Source organism: Nicrophorus vespilloides, unplaced genomic scaffold (assembly GCF_001412225.1).
Source record: "Nicrophorus vespilloides isolate i.1.1-1 unplaced genomic scaffold, Nicve_v1.0, whole genome shotgun sequence".
Taxonomy (NCBI): Eukaryota; Metazoa; Arthropoda; class Insecta; order Coleoptera; family Silphidae; genus Nicrophorus; species Nicrophorus vespilloides.
In genome coordinates, this window is record NW_017097871.1 from 271,790 (window position 1) to 288,239 (window position 16,450).

Below are 16,450 nucleotides of genomic sequence, written 5' to 3' on the forward strand. Positions count from 1 at the left end.
TATTCTTATTATATAAATTTATATATAAATAACTTTGCACCATATTATTTAGAAAAATCTATATATAATATATTATATACTCTATAAAAAATGTTTTTTTTTTAATCCCATTCCGTATCAACTTATTTTTTAGATTTTGGTGTTATAGAAATATAGTAGTTAGGATGAATTATGTAATGTTTTGTCTTTGTTTAGAAAGCTTTTAGTTTAAAATTGCTTTTGTTCTGTTTTGCTTTTAAAATGTATATCCTGCAACAGACAAGAAGAAATTAATACATTTGGAAGAAATTATAAAATAACACATGCAAATGTTGCTACTACTATTTAGTGTCATCTGTATAAAACAAAATAAAAGCAAATAAAAACTTACCAAAAATTGGAAATAAAACAATTCAAAAATAAAATAAAAATAATTAAGAATTGCTGAAGTAGTTTGACAACTAAGAAAGGAACGGATTGGCGTGCGCTTCACCTGGTTTCATCCATGGTGTGCCTAAAGCTGCAGTGTTCGTAGTTGCTGGTGCTGGAGCCCAAGGATCCGGCTGAGTCGCCACGGATGGCGCTGCAGCCCCATTGGACGCAAATGCTGCTTGCACCGCTGATTGCCCGTAGCCCAGTTCCCCGCCTGCAATGAAAGGCGCAGTCTGCTTGATCTGATTCATCGTCGGTTTCGGTGGTTGAGGATTGAATATGGGCCGTGGGGGCGCAGCTACCGGCGCAGGAGCTGTTCCATCCGAAAATGGGTTTGCTGCTCCCAATTGATTCGCTGGTTTACCAACTGCAAGTAGCAAGTAAGATATTAATAAATATGATTGGAGCGATACAATACACTTATATACCTGTAACTAGGTTGTCCAGATTAACGAGTGCCGAATTTTCGCCCAAAAAGGAATGTGGAGTTTTCTTAGTGGCCCCAGTCGAAGGACTGGATTCGTTAGTAAGCGGCAACATATCGCCGAGCAGATTCAATTCGAATGGGTCCGGAATTAGTGTATTATTGTTATTCCCATTGGTGGTACCGTTCGTTGCCGGGAGAGGTGAGATTGTTCTATTTCTATTAGTAATGGCGTCGAAATCGTCCAAATCCGATGAACTCTGGCTGACTGGAGACCAAGGATCATTCCGAATTGCAGTCTCCACTAAAGGCGTTGGCGTAACCTTGGAATTCCAGGGATCCGCCATCGGTCGTACGGGAAGTTTACCTTGCTGCGATGGAGGGCGCGGCATTGCAGTTGGAATCCACGGATCTACAAATGGTTGTGGCACCGGCGAAGTCCCACCTCCAGAACGCCACGGACTCGACGCAGCCTAAAAAATAATAACACATGAACATAACATTATGTTGTGTGGAATTCACTACCTGAGCCTTTTGGGCCTGCGGCATTCCCCATGGATCAACGTTGTTAGAGGCTTCATCCAATCCCACATCTAATAAGTTGATAGGAGCGCTACCGGGCTTGTCTTGAGTCGTCTTGAAATCCTGCTGACTTTGACTGAGCGCCAATTGGAGTCTCACATCGTCAGACCTCCTCTTCTGCTCCTCCTGCTCCGCCTCTTCTCTGGACATGGCCAAAGCCAATTGCAATTGTAGTTCTTCCTCCCCGGCAGTCTGCGGTCTAGCTACTTCTAAATCACGAGGCAATTCAACTAATGAACAAACACGTACTATGAAAGAAGAAAAAGATATTCCTTCGTAGTCATCAAACCTGAGTCTCTGCTTGTGTTCCACTCGCTGCTGCCCTGGAACGCCGGAAACCGTGGGCTCGCTGGAGTGTCTAGCCCTCCGTCGCTACCGAAACCGCTTGCATTCTGGGCGAATCGTTCTTTGGCTTTCAGAGCACGCGCCCTCTCGCTCTTCAATCTTTCGTCGTCGTTTAACAGCGCCACAAGCTGCTTCGCCTTCTCCCTGACATTCTGGCCTTGATCCTTCCCTATTGCAACCAAAAAGATATTAGCACTGCATTAATACAAACAAGAGATACAAAATTCGACGAATACCAACCTGCCTCGTCCATATGTTGAAAGTCTTTAAGAGTCTGTATTGCATAGATGTTCTCCTTGCACTGCTGACCAACCTTTTCAGAGCCTGTCTTGATCAGATATTCCAGCAATACAAGGGCTTTGTAAACGTGCCTCCAGTTGCGGCCATGGTCGTTGAGCCGCTTCCAGATCATTTGCATGATCTCCGTGGAGGCAAGCACGTTATAGGTGAGATCACTGATCTCAGCCATAATCGTGCTGCTAGGACCCCACGTATCATTGCTAGTTGCCTCTCGTACTTTCCTCTGCGCATCAGAGTAATTGTGCGCGAGGTTCATCAAGTTCCTCCGAAGACCCGCCACGTTCACCTGCATAGCACCACCTGTACGTTTCATCGAACACGAAGAAAATATATTGTCACACTATGCCAAAATGAAAATAAAAGAAATAACAACGAGAAACGTGACAACAAACAGAAGAAAGGATTAATTAATATTCTACTTGAATGGAAATTAATCATACCACGGCACATTGCTGCAGAAATTTGCCTAATGACAAAACAAACGTAATTAGTTAATAATGCGATTTTAAATCTTTAATTAAACTGCGTAAAGTAACAAACAACAAAAAGGAAGCAATTAATAGAAAGCAAACTTGTGACAATATGTTTTTCCCCCCAAAAAGGGTAAATATGTGGAATGCAAATTCTTACGTCTTTTTAGTTCCCCTTCGTAGTAAAAAATAAAATAACAATTTTGGGCTGCCTAAGCGCTGTCGTTGATGTTCTGGAACAGAAAGAATAGCAGGAATCAGGTGACGTGCAAGAAATTCGCATCGGGAAACGGCACTTATGGGTTTTCTACGATTTTCCGAGCTGCCGCTAATTACCAAATCGATATATCGACGTTCAAGCATGTAATATTCATAAACATACAAATAGTTACGTATTACGAAAAGAGGACTTGCTTGATTACATTGATTTTCTGCTGGCAAAATTTAAATTAAAAAACATTAAAGAAACAATGATATCAAGGTTTTGAAGACTTTAAGACAGATAAGGTAAAGTGGGCAATCTTATCAGTAAGCAACAAGTTAATGTAAAATCACATGATAAGAATAATATATACAAATATGACGTGCCCGCGCCCAAAGGGGGGACTTTGGGATCACGACAGAGACAACCGATTTACGGAGACACGGTGTATCGGACAAGGAGGAAAACAAGAATAACCTTGTGTTTGTTTATTATTTATTATTCCTGCCAAAGACGTTTGACAGCTCCTTTATTTACATTGCCGCAGATAGTCAATAAATAGATCGACTATGTTCGATTCTTCATCTCATTGCTGATCACATAGAAGTTGACGATTGAAAGCGCAAATGAACCGTTAATTGAATATAAAGGTCATGGAGAAAATGCAATTTCTAAAAAGAAATTTCTGCAAGGCAAAGACTAAAAAAACAGTAATAGGTGGAGCAGGACGAAAAAAACTTACCTACCCGTAGCTTCCGATGGCTGCTCTGCGTAGCGGAAGTCCGTGTTGAGCCACTCCAAAATTCCAAAAGCAAATTAAAACAGTCGAAAAGGAAAAAAAACCTTTTGTTATTTAAACATTTCGGCCCGAATGATGACACTACTCATTTCACTTCATAGGTAATTCCAAGATGGCCGATCGACACTGGGGACTTTCGTATTTACAGTATAAGTGACAATGGCAACACTGACTTTTGATACCATATTAGTGTCCTTGGAAAATCGAAACTTGTAATCAAAATTAGTAAACAGTTATTCACAGTTACGTATCAAGTTTAAAGTCAGTCAACTTAAAATAATGGACAGGCAACTAAACTCGTTATATGTATAAAACAAAGTAATTTAGATAACCATGAATCATATTGCAACTAAGCAATTTTTGCTAAATCATTAGTAATATATAAAATAATGTAATTAAACAATAATAGTGTATTGCAAATCAATGGAACCGCGAATTATAGTAAAACATGATTAACTGTATCATAACAAAAACCGTTAAATCCAGTTTCCTATTTTTGTTCAGTTCATCAGCATTAAAAAAAACGCGCCGTTCTATTTATAAAAATAGTTTTCTTAAATCAGATCTGTCATCCATTGAGAATATGGTGGAAGTGGTAAATCACCATTTACAATGCAAACGTTGCAAAAATGAATACAATGCTGTATACAGTATAGATGTGACGGTTGGCTATCAAAGAAATAACGAATCAGGTAAGATAAAGCTCACAATTCAACAGTCAACAGTTGGCAACCAAAGTACCAGTTTAGTCAGCGCGAAAACTGAATTTAAAGTTTAATTACAATGTTCGTCAAGAAATTATACAGTTTGATTTTTATCAAGAAGGGGAATACAGTTCTTCTAGGGTATAAAACTAGAGGTTTAGGGGTTGGCCTGTGGAATGGTTTTGGTGGTAAAGTGGAACCTGGGGAGACTCTGCTCGAGGGTGCATCCAGAGAGCTTAAGGAGGAGTGTAACCTGGATGCAAAACTGAACCATATTGGTTGTGTAACTTACATTAACAACAACAAAAACCATGCTGATGTTGTTCACATTTTCAAGTCCTCCTCATTTTTTGGAGAAATTGTGGAGAGTGAGGAGATGGCTCCAATAAGATGGTTCAGAGTGGACAACATGCCTTATGAGAAAATGTGGCCAGATACATCAAAGTGGCTTCCACTGATTCACAATGAAGATTACTTTGATGTTACATTTAATGTTACTAATGAAGATAATAGGTGCATGCGTTTAACATTGTATAATAATTATGATGAATTTGTGAAAACTGTAACTCTGTGATCATGAATAAAAACTCTTTCTTTATATGTTGATTCACGTTTTCCAGATCCTATGACGATGCTTGAACAAACATTAATATTTATAAAACGCGACGGGGACGAGATCCTATTGGGTTTAAAGTTAAGAGGGTTTGAGATTGGTAAGTGGAATGGATATGGTGGGAAAATGGAAATAGGCGAACTGCCAGCAGAATGCGCCAAACGTGAACTGTTCGAGGAATCCGGTCTGGTTGTGGAAGTGGCCGATTTGAAGTATTTGGGCATCTTAAAATTTTATCGGTCGGAAAAGATTCTTGATCGTTTGGTACATTTATATGTATGCAGCGTATACAAAGGATATCCACGGACGACCGAAGAAATGAAGCCTAAATGGTTCTCCAGCGAAGCACTGCCATTCAAAGAAATGTGGGAAGATTGCGCTCATTGGATAGAATTCGTTGTTAAAGAGATTAAATTCACTGGAACTTTTTACAGCGATAACATGAACAATCTAGTCAATTATTGCGTCGAAGCTATTTATCTAAACTAAATTGTATAATATATTAGGAAAAGGAAGTAGTAGTATTTATATTTACCCAACTAAATCTTATTCCATATTTTGAATCTACTTCATAGATTTATTTAAATTTGCAAATAAAAAACGACTATATAACCAAGTTATATAATTTATTTAAATGTATTAGAGAAAGAAAAGAAAACGTCACAACAGACATGGAATCTTGAGCTTTCACGTATACTGCGCCTCGTACGTTAATGCCCTAGAGAGATTTCTAGCTATGCCTAACCTAATTAAAGGCTCCAATTCATCCAGTTCACACAGGCAATCCAATCTCTCTTCGACCGCATTCAACAGATTGAATACATCATTAGATGATAGCAAAAGTTCATCACATTCCAGAAGTGTCAATGCTTCGGACAACAAGGTACTCCAAAAACTGAAACAACCGTGTTAATTCTTTTTTCTTTAAATATAGTAGATAACTTACAATTTTGGCGTAAATTTTGACGCAATCAGCGAAACCAGCGCTTTCGCCGCCTCGCGATAACTCTTGTCTTTATGCAATTTATTGAATTGGTAGTATTTGCCTGAAATCCGTTGAATTGTTACAAAGTCAAAGAAAAAGTTTTTTTAAAAACTTTACCTAAGAATATTAACCTGTCGCTGGCCATCATACAGGATCCCAGGTAACTCAATAAATCGACATTTGGAAGAATTCCAGTATCCACATATTTTTTAAGAAATTTGTCTGCAAGGAACGACGCAAAATTCGAGTCTTGGGATCTTAAAGCCCACACCAGAGCATTGCCCATTCTATCGTTCCTCAACGACTTCAAGCCTTCAATTTTAGCGACTGAATGTGCAATATGAGATAGGCCACGCTTTTGTGCCTCTTGAATCACTCTGTGCGCTTTAGATTCGTCGTTTATGGGCACCCTAGGCAACAGTAGTTCTATGGCAGCTAAACCATCAGGAAAACAGTGATCCAAGTAGTTGAGACCTAGCTGCCACAAGGATTTATGTCCCGCCAGGGTATTACCATATTCAAAGACGAATGAATGTCTCAGTTTTAAGGAATCTTCTTTGTCAGTCTGCCATTTCTCCAACTGTTCACAGTGGTATAACAAGTCCATCAGATGCGTCACGAACCATCCGTTTTCTGTCATATGTTGAATTTCCTTAATAATCTAGAACAAATATGTAGATAGGAAAGTTACAAAAAATAACATTAATGGTCTCACTTGAACATCTCCTTCCATCGCAGCCAATAGAACTCTGTCCAAGTGATGCATTCTAGTTCCCATCCGTGATATACACCTCTTTGCAAATGCGCCCAATTCAAATGATTTCACAGTTGGTTCAGTATAAAACAACCAAGCGGCCAGGAGTTCGTACCACGCCTCGCACTGGCTCTGGACTTCAGACCATGCCATTTCTTCGCCGACAATAAGTCTCATCATTAAATGTAAATTCTTCTCACTAATAAATAATTTTGAGTCAATTTTTGATTGCGTATCAACTAGCCAATGCTTCCATCGTAAATTGAACTCCTGAACAGAAACGCCTTCATAAACCCCGTATGTCGGCATACTTTTCAAAATTTGATCTGCTAATTTAAAATGAGTACTATTTGCGGCGGAATGACAGGAAAGCAGTGCCCTGACTACTTCCACTCTGCCTTGAAGCAGACATCCAATAACGGTTTCCCAATAATCTTGCCTTGATTCCAGTGAACCAATTGACTCACCAGAAAGTAAAAAAGCAGCTTTTCTTTCATATTTCGGAAAATGGAATCTGACCCACTCCAACAGGTGCTTAATCACCACATGTCCTGGAATATTTTCAATATATAAGATTTCACAAAGATGCCAGATGCATTCCACTGAATAGAAAATTGTTATAAAGTTCTGTAAGGTCTCTCTCTCCTCTCCTGTGGCTCTCAGCACCTCATCTCTGAGATTCTCCAAGCTGGCTCTAATAACAGAACGATACTGCACACTAAACTGTTGCAAGTGCTGTTTATAATCAGAGGGTTTGTTTTCAACAACAGTCTGCAGATTGAGAAAAATTCCCATGGACTCTGTGACCAATCTCCTTAAGATTGGGTGAAATAGCACAACCTCATGCTTCACATGGAATACTGAAGATGGAACATTCTTTGTGTATTGACTAGGGGCATCTTTGCTACTATGATTAATATTGTGATAAGGAAATACACCAATTTTGTTTCCTGACATCCAAGTGCCAGCTATTCCAGCGCTCTTACATAAATCATTTGGTATCAACTAAAAAAGAAAATGTTAAGAGTTAACCTACAAAAAAAATAATCGTTTAAGACTTAGAGTCACTTACAAAGGTCTTTAAATTTTCGTCCTCCATTTTTTAACAGTATAGTAATTCAACTCAGGCACAAATATTTACGTTTTAAACTCCAAGAAAAGAAGTAGAACACCAAACCACTCCAAGCGCGAAACAATAACAAAGCCACACGATTTCATGTAAACTAACCGCTTAACCGCTTCACATCACATAGTGTGAAACAGGTGTACCAACAATATACCAATCTATTGTTAAACAATTTCTGCAACTTTGAATTATTACATTACATTGTTACTTAGACAATAATATATCAACATGTTTCATGTGATTATGAAATTTTAATTTTAAAAATTTAACTAGAACTAAGACGATGAATTATTTTGTGACTTATACATTTCTACATGAATGAGTCTAGTACAATCCAATACAATCCAATTGACAATCCCCTTGACAGTATTTGACAGTTACTGTCAAATTTAGGATTTGTCAAAATCTAATATAAAATTTCGGATTTATTTATTTTATTGAAGAAGAAAGTAGACAATCAGAATGCCGGAAGCGCAGCCAAGGAATATTGTTGAGCAGTTTTTCCAAACTATGAGGGGCATGCTGGAGGGTCCTGTAGTATTCGTAAGAGGTAACGTATTACATAATTACATAACCTCACATTGTTTAATCGTCGTTTTACTGATTGGCAATGATTTCGTTATAGAAAAGATTGTTGAACCTAATCAGCAGCATTATCCATGGTACCATCAAAAGTTCCGTCGCGTGCCCACTATTGATCAATGTTATAATGATGATATTGTGTGCTATACTGAGGCCAATTTCCAATATAAACGGGACAAGTATGTAGGTGTCTATGAAATGATATTATGTATTGTTTCTAATGTTTCAGGCAAGTTGAAAATGAAATCCTGAGTATCCTGAGGCATCGTTTTGAAGATTGCATGATGTATGAAGCACCTGATCATGCTGAGAAATGTAAAGATGTTTTGAAGCAATATGAGGATGCCACTACCAATTGGTTCATCAAATACGGCGATCTAGGCGCTTACCATAATGTAAAAATGGCATACATGAAACAAAAGCATAGGATGATTTGGGAGCGTCGCCATGGACCAGTTGGTTCTGGCATGAAGCAGGAAGAGAATGAATGAGGAGATACTACCATTAATTGTTAGTCAACATTGTAATTAAATAAACTAATTGATATCAATTTAATTATTTCTCTTTACTTAAAAATAATATAATAATACATAAAAAAATCATAATTATTTATGGATATACAACAGATTTGATGTGTGAGGCAACCAAATGGGAGAGACAAGAGGTACAGACAGAAAGTGAGAAAATGTATGTATACCTAAACTTAATTAGCTAAAAATAATCAATACAATAATCAAAGTGTCAGAATTCATATAAAAGAGAGAATATATAATATAAGAATGTACAAATACTTCAATAATGTGATGTGCTTGCTCTTGCCTCAGAATGAAATTGTACATAAACGAAAGCAGCAGTCTTTTGGGCTCATTCTTTTGCTAATTTCAAATAATTAGATGAAATTATGAATCGGTAATGTATATTTGTTAATTCTGGATTAGCGACAGTGATTTTCAAGAAATCAGCGAGAATAATCCACCAAACAAACGATTTTCGAAAAGTCATTTTGAAATCGATACTGCACATACAAAATAAACAATTATTTCGTTTCCTTGCCTTCTCCTTAAACTACATTAAAAATTGAGCTCTTGCAAAAGACCCAGTTAATATATGTATACATATATCATAATAAATTAACATTGTTATTACAAATCAGTATTATCAATCTAAGATGTAATCCAATAAGACCCTGTTTTGTTATTACATCTTTTAAAAAAATATATATTTTTTTCCTTTTTTATTTTTCTGCCTTAATATCTCAATTTGTTGGGGTGTTATTATTCTACTTTTTCTTTTCGTTTATATTTTTTTAGCCCATGCTCACACACTTAATACACATTGAATACATTTCATATATTTCTACTACTTGCTATATTTGACGATGCAACAGATATTAAAAGAACAAACAATCATTATTATTACTTTAAAAAAAATCTTTGGTGGTTTATGATTAAAACAATTATAAATCACAGATTCACAAAACTGAACAAATTAAAATGGACATTAAAATTATACGATAATACTAAAGGGGCGCATGCACGCATCGTTCCGCGATAATTATGCCAAATTTACATTTTCTCTTAATATGATGGGAACAGGGAGGAAAATCGCCGTTCGCTTTGCATTATCAGCCGTGTTAACATATGTATTTTATTGAGTGGCTAATGAAATACATATTTAACATACAGAGCTGAAAAGCAACACGAAAATACCTAATAATATGTAAATCACATATATCGACAAACACAACATTTATAAATATATATACTTTCTTTTCTTTCTATTTTCTTTGTTTGTTTGTTTGCTTGCTACCTCATCAAAATTGTGCGTTTTTTGACGATTTATGCTTTTAATAAATTACATTTTGTAACTGAGCAACTCCGGCTTCAAGTTGGTGTATTTTGGTTTGGTGCCTGCAAACATATGTTCGGATATTTTAAATATACTTACTTATTTTTTTTTTGAAATCATAAAATATTAAGAGCATTTGTAATTAATTAAAAAAATACTTGAAATGTGATTTACATTGGAGATATTGTAATTGTGTTTAAAAAATAATTAAATGCGTTGGAACATCGATCGTTACGTCAACTCAAATCTGCGTATTTTTATCATTTGGAGAGCCAACTGCTTCATCGTAGAGGCAGCCAGCAGAACACGATTTGACTACTAATTGGTAAAGCGACTCACCAGTTTGCTCATTGTTGGATATGTCCATTTCGTTTTCAGAGACGATCTGGGAGTTGTTCACACCGGAATCGGTGGAATCATCCGAGAATATGCCTACGCTCGAAAATATAATTAAGGACTGATCAGACGCGATATTTCAATATATCACCTTTTCTCAGTAATTTGTCTGGCATCGGCAGCTCATAGGCGGCGGGTGGTGACATAATTGGCATCATCGGGTGCGGATTGGCAGGCAGAAGATTGCGCGTTGGCGAAATCAGCGAATCAGAATTACCCATCAGCTTCGGTGTTCTAGCAGTTGGCAACGAGATTGAGAAATCCATGTTCGAGTTGAATTTTGTAGGCGTGTCCCAATTATTCCACGGAGCTTTTCCCTACATGTACAAATACATAACAAAAAATTAATAATCGTAATTAAATATATAATTATTTGGAAGAAAATACCAAGGCAATCTTTATGCATTTGTATGTATATAATTAATAATTATTATTTACCGGAGCAGGTGGCGTGTCAGGTTTAGGTGGTGTAATTCCTCTATTGTTGCTGTCCAATACCAAATCGTGAGCAGGAGGTGGAGGCCAACTCATACCATCGTCCATTCTCGCGAAGTGGTTGTTGTTGTTATTCCCGCCGTTGGAAGTATTCGGCAACAATAATCCGTAATCTGTGAAGAAAATAATGTCATACGTATAATAAAGTAATTGATTAATTAAATCTAAGAGTAAGACCTGTAATTTTCGGATTAAGAGCGATGTTTGTTTTCTTCCTGGTTCTCCGCATAACGATTAAAAAACTAAAATCGCCGAGTAGTTTCTCGAATGTATCCTCTTCGCTTTGTATAAGCGAAACACCATAGGTCTTTCTGTATATGTTCTCCAGATAATTGTAGGCCACTTGACCTCCCTCTTTGTATAACATTAAGTAGATTTTCGCCGCTGTTGAGTATTGCGGACTGAGGAAAATCGATTCCATGTTTGACGATTTGTTAATCTGATATTAAAGAAGACGTGAGCGCAATGTTGACTTTTACTCAAATAAATATACTTACAATCACATTATTTAACTGATCCAAAGTTGCCATGGTTATGTTGCATTGGTATCGACTATTGTACAGCTTGATCAGTGTTTTCAGATTCATATGGTGTGGAGGATTAATGAGCAACGCCCATATTCTCAACGTCAGCGTGGATTGGTTCTCATTCTCGACCGGGACCAATAGCGGACCAGCATTACTGTATGTTATCTGTGTAAAGAATATATAATATAGTGTTGAACGATTTAATTAATAATTATAATTACCTTCACGTTATCACTCAGTTTAGAGACCAACTCGTTAATATCCTTGCATTCGTAATAATGTGCTTTCAGTGGAAATCCGTACTCTCTTTGGAAGGAAGAAGCTAATCCTTCCAGCGGCAAGTATGAGAGATGGGATTTTTTTATCAGATCCGCAATTTGATGACCCCTAAGGTTTAATGCTTTCGGCAAAGTCAATGATACTTTCCTCTCACCATCCGACAGTTCCTCCACTTTAACCGTTTCAGGAATCGCTTCAAAAAGTTCTATCAGTTTGGTGAACCCGTAATCGGATACCTTGCACTGATGTCCAAAATGGTGATGATAGGCTGGCACGAATTTGTTAAATATCATTGAACACTGTGGCGAGTACGAGAGCAATTTAATGACCTCTTCGGCAAACTGTTTGGTGCGAATGATTTCCTCTCCGGTTTGCTCACGTTTTGGGATTGCGATGCTGATAGAATCCTCTTTTTTCGTGATTACTATAATGTTCTCAGGGACTTCATCTAGCAAATCATCTAGACAACAAAGACCGTATTCGATGGCATTGAATGATTTATTGAGGACACGTTCATAAGCTGCTGGGAATTCTTGCGCCGTTAGCTGCTTAGAAAGGAGGCTCTTCAGAACACGCAGTAGATCAGACGTGAATCGTCGCATTTGCGTGGAATGCGTCAAGGTGATTATCCTTTTGGCACCCTCTCCCAATATCTGCAGGAAAATAGTAATTAATATTAATGCGAAATATTATTAGTTAGATGTTAATATATTACTTGTACTACGTTGGAGATTGGTTGACTATGCAGTAGATCACTTAGTTTTGTGTACCCATAATCTGCAACACGTAATTGGCGGCCAAAATGATGGTGATATGCTGGAATGTATTTGTTCAGTTGGAGTTGGCACCTCTCGGTGGTTTTTAGCAGATCAACCAGTTCCCGACTCAACAAGCTTATATTAGAAGTGATCGATGGCGATAGACTAGTCATAAAAGATTCATCCTTTTCGTTGGACTTTACGAATATATCCCTGACGATATATTTTGTATTGCGATTGGAACCCCCATACTTTAATTTTACGTTGCTGACGCATGTAACTAAGTGCTCTAACGGCACGCCCTTGTTATCAGTTGGCAATGTTTCCCCAAATTCATGTTTATAGCAAACGGCAAAACTGTAACAAATTTAAATCAAACGATATTATATTTCTATGAAGATAAACTTTTTCCGCCATGTGGATTACCTTAGTAGTGGTAGGGTTCCCATGTGAGATGATAGAAGAGTGTTTAATTTGTTGGCGAATACTTTTAAAGGCATATTAATGTGAGGTATTTCGGTTACGTCGGTCTCCTCCGAATCCCATCCGAGGTCCTCGATTCCGTTCAGACCATTCGGGCAGTGAACCGAGCAGTATAAAATATGCGCCTGTAAATCAATCATCATACTGTCGAATGATAATAATAATCGTTGGACGTATAACTTACCCGTTGTAAGTTTGCCGGAGGCGAAGACCTAATCTCGGGAGTAAGTGAGATGATCCTTTCGCCATTGTCGTCGGTTATTCTGCATATGTCTCGTAATTTATTGACCTCGGAAACGGAAACGTTAGTTAAAAAACGCTCTTCCAGCAAATAAAGCAGACGGTAAAGCGGCATGCAATTTAGCGGGGCTTCCTAGCGGTTCAATACATAAAGATTATTGTTTTTTATTTTTTAAATAAATTTTAAATACCTGGAGCAACGTTATGACCATCTCTTTCAATTGATCCGGATCGAGGGTATTGCTTTGGGTGTAGGCAATTATAAGACGCTTGAAACCTAACTTGTAGTGGTGTAGTTTGGAAATGATATTATGCGCATCCTGCTGCGAACCTACTTTTACCAATGCTATTGGACTACCATCTGGTTGGCAAGTGATGTTAATACTATACACCATGGCATACTCCTTAATTAAATTCGAAAGAACATTTCTGAGATCTTTGATAGATGAATCAAAATTGCTGATCACTAACTCGATCGTCTGCTGTTGTCCCGAATTTATCGGTTGGAATGTATTATTCGACGAATAAAAGGCCTACAATAACAACATTCTTGTTAAATAATTCGAAATCCATATATAACGAGGTTTGCCTTGTGATCATTAAAATCGCAACTTGCAGTAGCTGCCCCATTCTTATGGCTTCTCAAAGGATTGCCGGTCTCCTCTTGCGGTGTTCTCGGCCTGCTACCACCATTGAATCCTCTTTGAGACCAGACCTGTTCGATCTGGTGATGAGGTGGACAACTGCGCGACGTTCGAAATGTGTTTGATTCCTGAAGGAATTCATGACAATATAAAATAAGATGGCGATTTCAAATAAATGTTTACCCCAAACGATCTCCAGGATAATTCTCGGCTACCACTCGAAGGTTGATTGTAGAACGCGTTCTGTTGGCTACCGTTGTAACATTGCGAAGGCAAATTGTATCCCAACTGGCCATTATCGCTGCTATTACCACCTTTATTCGCCTTGTTTCGACCAGCTGTAAATAAATTATTTAATTTCTTCTTGGATAAAAATTTAAAACGTAATTACCAAAATTTCTTGGCGAATGGTGGGAACGCCAATCCGCTGGATTTGACACAACGATTTTCCTCCCATAAACATCTTCCCCATTTAGTCGCCTCTGGGCCCTAAAAATATAAAAAATAATTTAAGACAACTTGGAACACTTTCTGAAAACTTCAAGACCACTACGGTTAAACTTGAACTAAATTTATGATAGATGACGATAAGAAGTGAACACGTGGCAAAAAAACTCCGTTCACCATTTTACTTTTTCTATACCAGCACACTTTAAAATAATCTATATTCTGTGAAACAAATGATTAAGATACAAATTATTAAAGCAAATTGCACAAACCTATCTTTTGTGTAAGGCCTATAATGAGACATTTTCTTCTTCTTTTCAAATGTTTAAATAAATCTTTTTCAAATATATTTGAATGAATATATAATTAAAATTAAACAATTTTCAGTGCATTTAAATTGTTAAGCACATAAGATTTAAAAATGTGTAAAGAGAAATGGTTTTAGATGCAATTAAATAAAATTATACACATATTTGCCTCACTGCATGCTAAACCACTACTGATAATATTTCAAAAACTAAGTAAAAATCATACATCCTTTTTTATGGATTCTTATCACCACATTGCAAATAATTTGAGATTGTATTTTTTGTTTATTAAATGGCTTTTAAAAATCCTCATGTACTCACCTTAATGCAAAATCAAGAGATGAGAATCTTAAAATGGCAGTGCCTTCGTCATTATTTACTTCAGTCACACGACCACCGCAATTGTCAGAAAGCAGCTTAAGTCTGATTTTCAGTCTTTTGTCATATACTTTAGGTAGATTTGATACCAACAAATCAACAGATTCTTGTACCTAAAATCGAATTTCAAGTAAATACAATTGAGATAATTGCCATCCATATCTTACCTTATTTTTAAGAGGAGGTAAGTTGTCAGTTATTGTTGAAAATGGGAGTGTTTTATTTGCACATAATATGAGAGCATCTGCTGCATTTGAATTGTGTATAAGGATCACAGTGATTTTCTTTCTATAACGGAGATCTGAAAGATCAGCAGCAAAATTAATATCACCAGATATCAGAATCACAGTTGCAGGTGGAGGATGGGTCTCTGCAAAACGCCGCAAACTTTGCCTCAGTTTTTCATCAGCAGCATTCTTGCTTGTACACAAGACATGGATCATATTCACCTAAACAATAATAATTTTAAATAAGCATTTAAATAAGATTTTGAGCGTATACCTGTGCATCATTTAAATCTTGTATAATCTGTGGATTCTCTTTACGGATATCACAGGCAACAATAAATTCAGCTTCCCTGTGGCCCTCAAAGAAACAGTCCCTGATCCTTTGAACAATGCTTGAAGCACTCTTGTTCTTTGGCACATGGCAATTCTCTATGTCCCAAAAGACTCCAATTGGGGGTAGACGCTTGGACCTACAACGGTTTCTGTGGTGGCGATGCTTTCTTCTACTGCGGGACGCGGACTCTTCAGCGTCATCGTCATCATCAAAACTGGAGTGAGAGCTTTCAGTTTGTGTGCTGGTGCTCCAGGAAGTTGCATGTATTCCATTGTGGGCACTCTTCGAGCGTCTAAGCTCGATACTTCTTTTGGCAAATTCACGACGAAAATTAGATTGGGACGACGCCGTACAATCTGAAACGTCCGTCGATTCAGACCTCTGCCATTCGAACCCGGACAACATTCTTCACGTTTCCGCAACAGCTGCGTACATCACCAACCAACAATTTATAAATGGCTATTGTATCATTCATAATAAAATCAAGCCTTATCCGAGAAACCAGGATATGATAGATATAATAATATCTAATGATATCGAATGAAACATCACACAAGCACAAAATGAAAAAAAATTGCAACCCAAAGTACAAAGTGTCAAAACCATTTTTGACATTCAAACAACCACAAACGCTTCCACCCTTTTAACCGATACAAAATATGAGTACTACTTAAAATTCAATGAATTATATACAGAAACATAATAAAAATAATTTAGTAAAATTTTTAATGATTGTGATAGATATATACAGTTTTATTCATTCAATAGTGATAATTTAAAGATTAACTG

At 37.2% G+C, this 16,450-nt stretch overlaps 6 protein-coding genes across 18 annotated transcripts; 3 read left to right on the top strand and 3 right to left on the bottom strand.

The window, feature by feature from the left end:
- Nucleotides 1-86: 86 nt before the first annotated feature.
- LOC108561249 (epsin-2) lies at nucleotides 87-3,659 on the bottom strand. Of its 10 annotated transcripts, none has more exons than XM_017919103.1 (8): nucleotides 3,481-3,659; nucleotides 2,693-2,765; nucleotides 2,003-2,362; nucleotides 1,707-1,931; nucleotides 1,358-1,647; nucleotides 840-1,308; nucleotides 371-778; nucleotides 87-249 (listed from the first exon to the last, which is right to left on the bottom strand). In XM_017919103.1, the coding sequence occupies exons 3-7, from the start codon at nucleotides 2,352-2,354 to the stop codon at nucleotides 441-443; spliced, it is 1,674 nt and encodes a 557-aa protein (XP_017774592.1). In that variant the 5' UTR covers nucleotides 2,355-2,362; nucleotides 2,693-2,765; nucleotides 3,481-3,659; the 3' UTR covers nucleotides 87-249; nucleotides 371-440. The 10 variants fall into 10 exon arrangements, with proteins under 10 accessions (XP_017774592.1, XP_017774591.1, XP_017774593.1 ...); XM_017919102.1 differs by having other exon boundaries at nucleotides 3,477-3,659; XM_017919104.1 differs by lacking the exon at nucleotides 3,481-3,659 and adding an exon at nucleotides 2,829-3,008.
- Nucleotides 3,660-3,747: 88 nt separating this feature from the next.
- On the top strand, nucleotides 3,748-5,380 carry LOC108561251 (7,8-dihydro-8-oxoguanine triphosphatase-like). Of its 2 annotated transcripts, none has more exons than XM_017919110.1 (2): nucleotides 3,748-4,225; nucleotides 4,858-5,380. In XM_017919110.1, the coding sequence occupies exons 1-2, from the start codon at nucleotides 3,982-3,984 to the stop codon at nucleotides 5,337-5,339; spliced, it is 726 nt and encodes a 241-aa protein (XP_017774599.1). In that variant the 5' UTR covers nucleotides 3,748-3,981; the 3' UTR covers nucleotides 5,340-5,380. The 2 variants fall into 2 exon arrangements, with proteins under 2 accessions (XP_017774599.1, XP_017774600.1); XM_017919111.1 differs by having other exon boundaries at nucleotides 3,748-3,851.
- Nucleotides 4,220-4,828, top strand: LOC108561252 (7,8-dihydro-8-oxoguanine triphosphatase-like). Its single transcript, XM_017919112.1, has one exon. The coding sequence runs from the start codon at nucleotides 4,317-4,319 to the stop codon at nucleotides 4,809-4,811; it is 495 nt and encodes a 164-aa protein (XP_017774601.1). The 5' UTR covers nucleotides 4,220-4,316; the 3' UTR covers nucleotides 4,812-4,828.
- A 79-nt stretch (nucleotides 5,381-5,459) lies between the features above and the next one.
- Nucleotides 5,460-7,919, bottom strand: LOC108561248 (nuclear pore complex protein Nup85). Its single transcript, XM_017919098.1, has 5 exons — nucleotides 7,662-7,919; nucleotides 6,551-7,594; nucleotides 5,953-6,496; nucleotides 5,797-5,896; nucleotides 5,460-5,745 (listed from the first exon to the last, which is right to left on the bottom strand). Exons 1-5 carry the CDS (start codon nucleotides 7,686-7,688, stop codon nucleotides 5,538-5,540), a joined length of 1,923 nt encoding a protein of 640 aa, XP_017774587.1. The 5' UTR covers nucleotides 7,689-7,919; the 3' UTR covers nucleotides 5,460-5,537.
- Nucleotides 7,920-8,073: 154 nt separating this feature from the next.
- On the top strand, nucleotides 8,074-8,852 carry LOC108561253 (NADH dehydrogenase [ubiquinone] 1 beta subcomplex subunit 10). Its single transcript, XM_017919113.1, has 3 exons — nucleotides 8,074-8,265; nucleotides 8,341-8,476; nucleotides 8,527-8,852. The coding sequence occupies exons 1-3, from the start codon at nucleotides 8,178-8,180 to the stop codon at nucleotides 8,786-8,788; spliced, it is 486 nt and encodes a 161-aa protein (XP_017774602.1). The 5' UTR covers nucleotides 8,074-8,177; the 3' UTR covers nucleotides 8,789-8,852.
- LOC108561247 (meiosis arrest female protein 1) lies at nucleotides 8,844-16,193 on the bottom strand. Of its 3 annotated transcripts, none has more exons than XM_017919095.1 (17): nucleotides 15,602-16,192; nucleotides 15,268-15,549; nucleotides 15,044-15,213; nucleotides 14,359-14,456; nucleotides 14,151-14,305; nucleotides 13,913-14,095; nucleotides 13,515-13,856; nucleotides 13,268-13,456; nucleotides 13,027-13,208; nucleotides 12,558-12,957; nucleotides 11,785-12,495; nucleotides 11,534-11,728; nucleotides 11,214-11,475; nucleotides 10,980-11,149; nucleotides 10,633-10,858; nucleotides 10,485-10,577; nucleotides 8,844-10,207 (listed from the first exon to the last, which is right to left on the bottom strand). In XM_017919095.1, exons 1-17 carry the CDS (start codon nucleotides 16,064-16,066, stop codon nucleotides 10,152-10,154), a joined length of 4,179 nt encoding a protein of 1,392 aa, XP_017774584.1. In that variant the 5' UTR covers nucleotides 16,067-16,192; the 3' UTR covers nucleotides 8,844-10,151. The 3 variants fall into 3 exon arrangements, with proteins under 3 accessions (XP_017774584.1, XP_017774585.1, XP_017774586.1); XM_017919096.1 differs by having other exon boundaries at nucleotides 10,095-10,207; nucleotides 13,268-13,372; nucleotides 15,602-16,193; XM_017919097.1 differs by lacking the exons at nucleotides 15,044-15,213; nucleotides 15,268-15,549; nucleotides 15,602-16,192 and adding an exon at nucleotides 14,687-14,890 and having other exon boundaries at nucleotides 10,095-10,207.
- Between the last annotated feature and the right edge of the window lie 257 nt (nucleotides 16,194-16,450).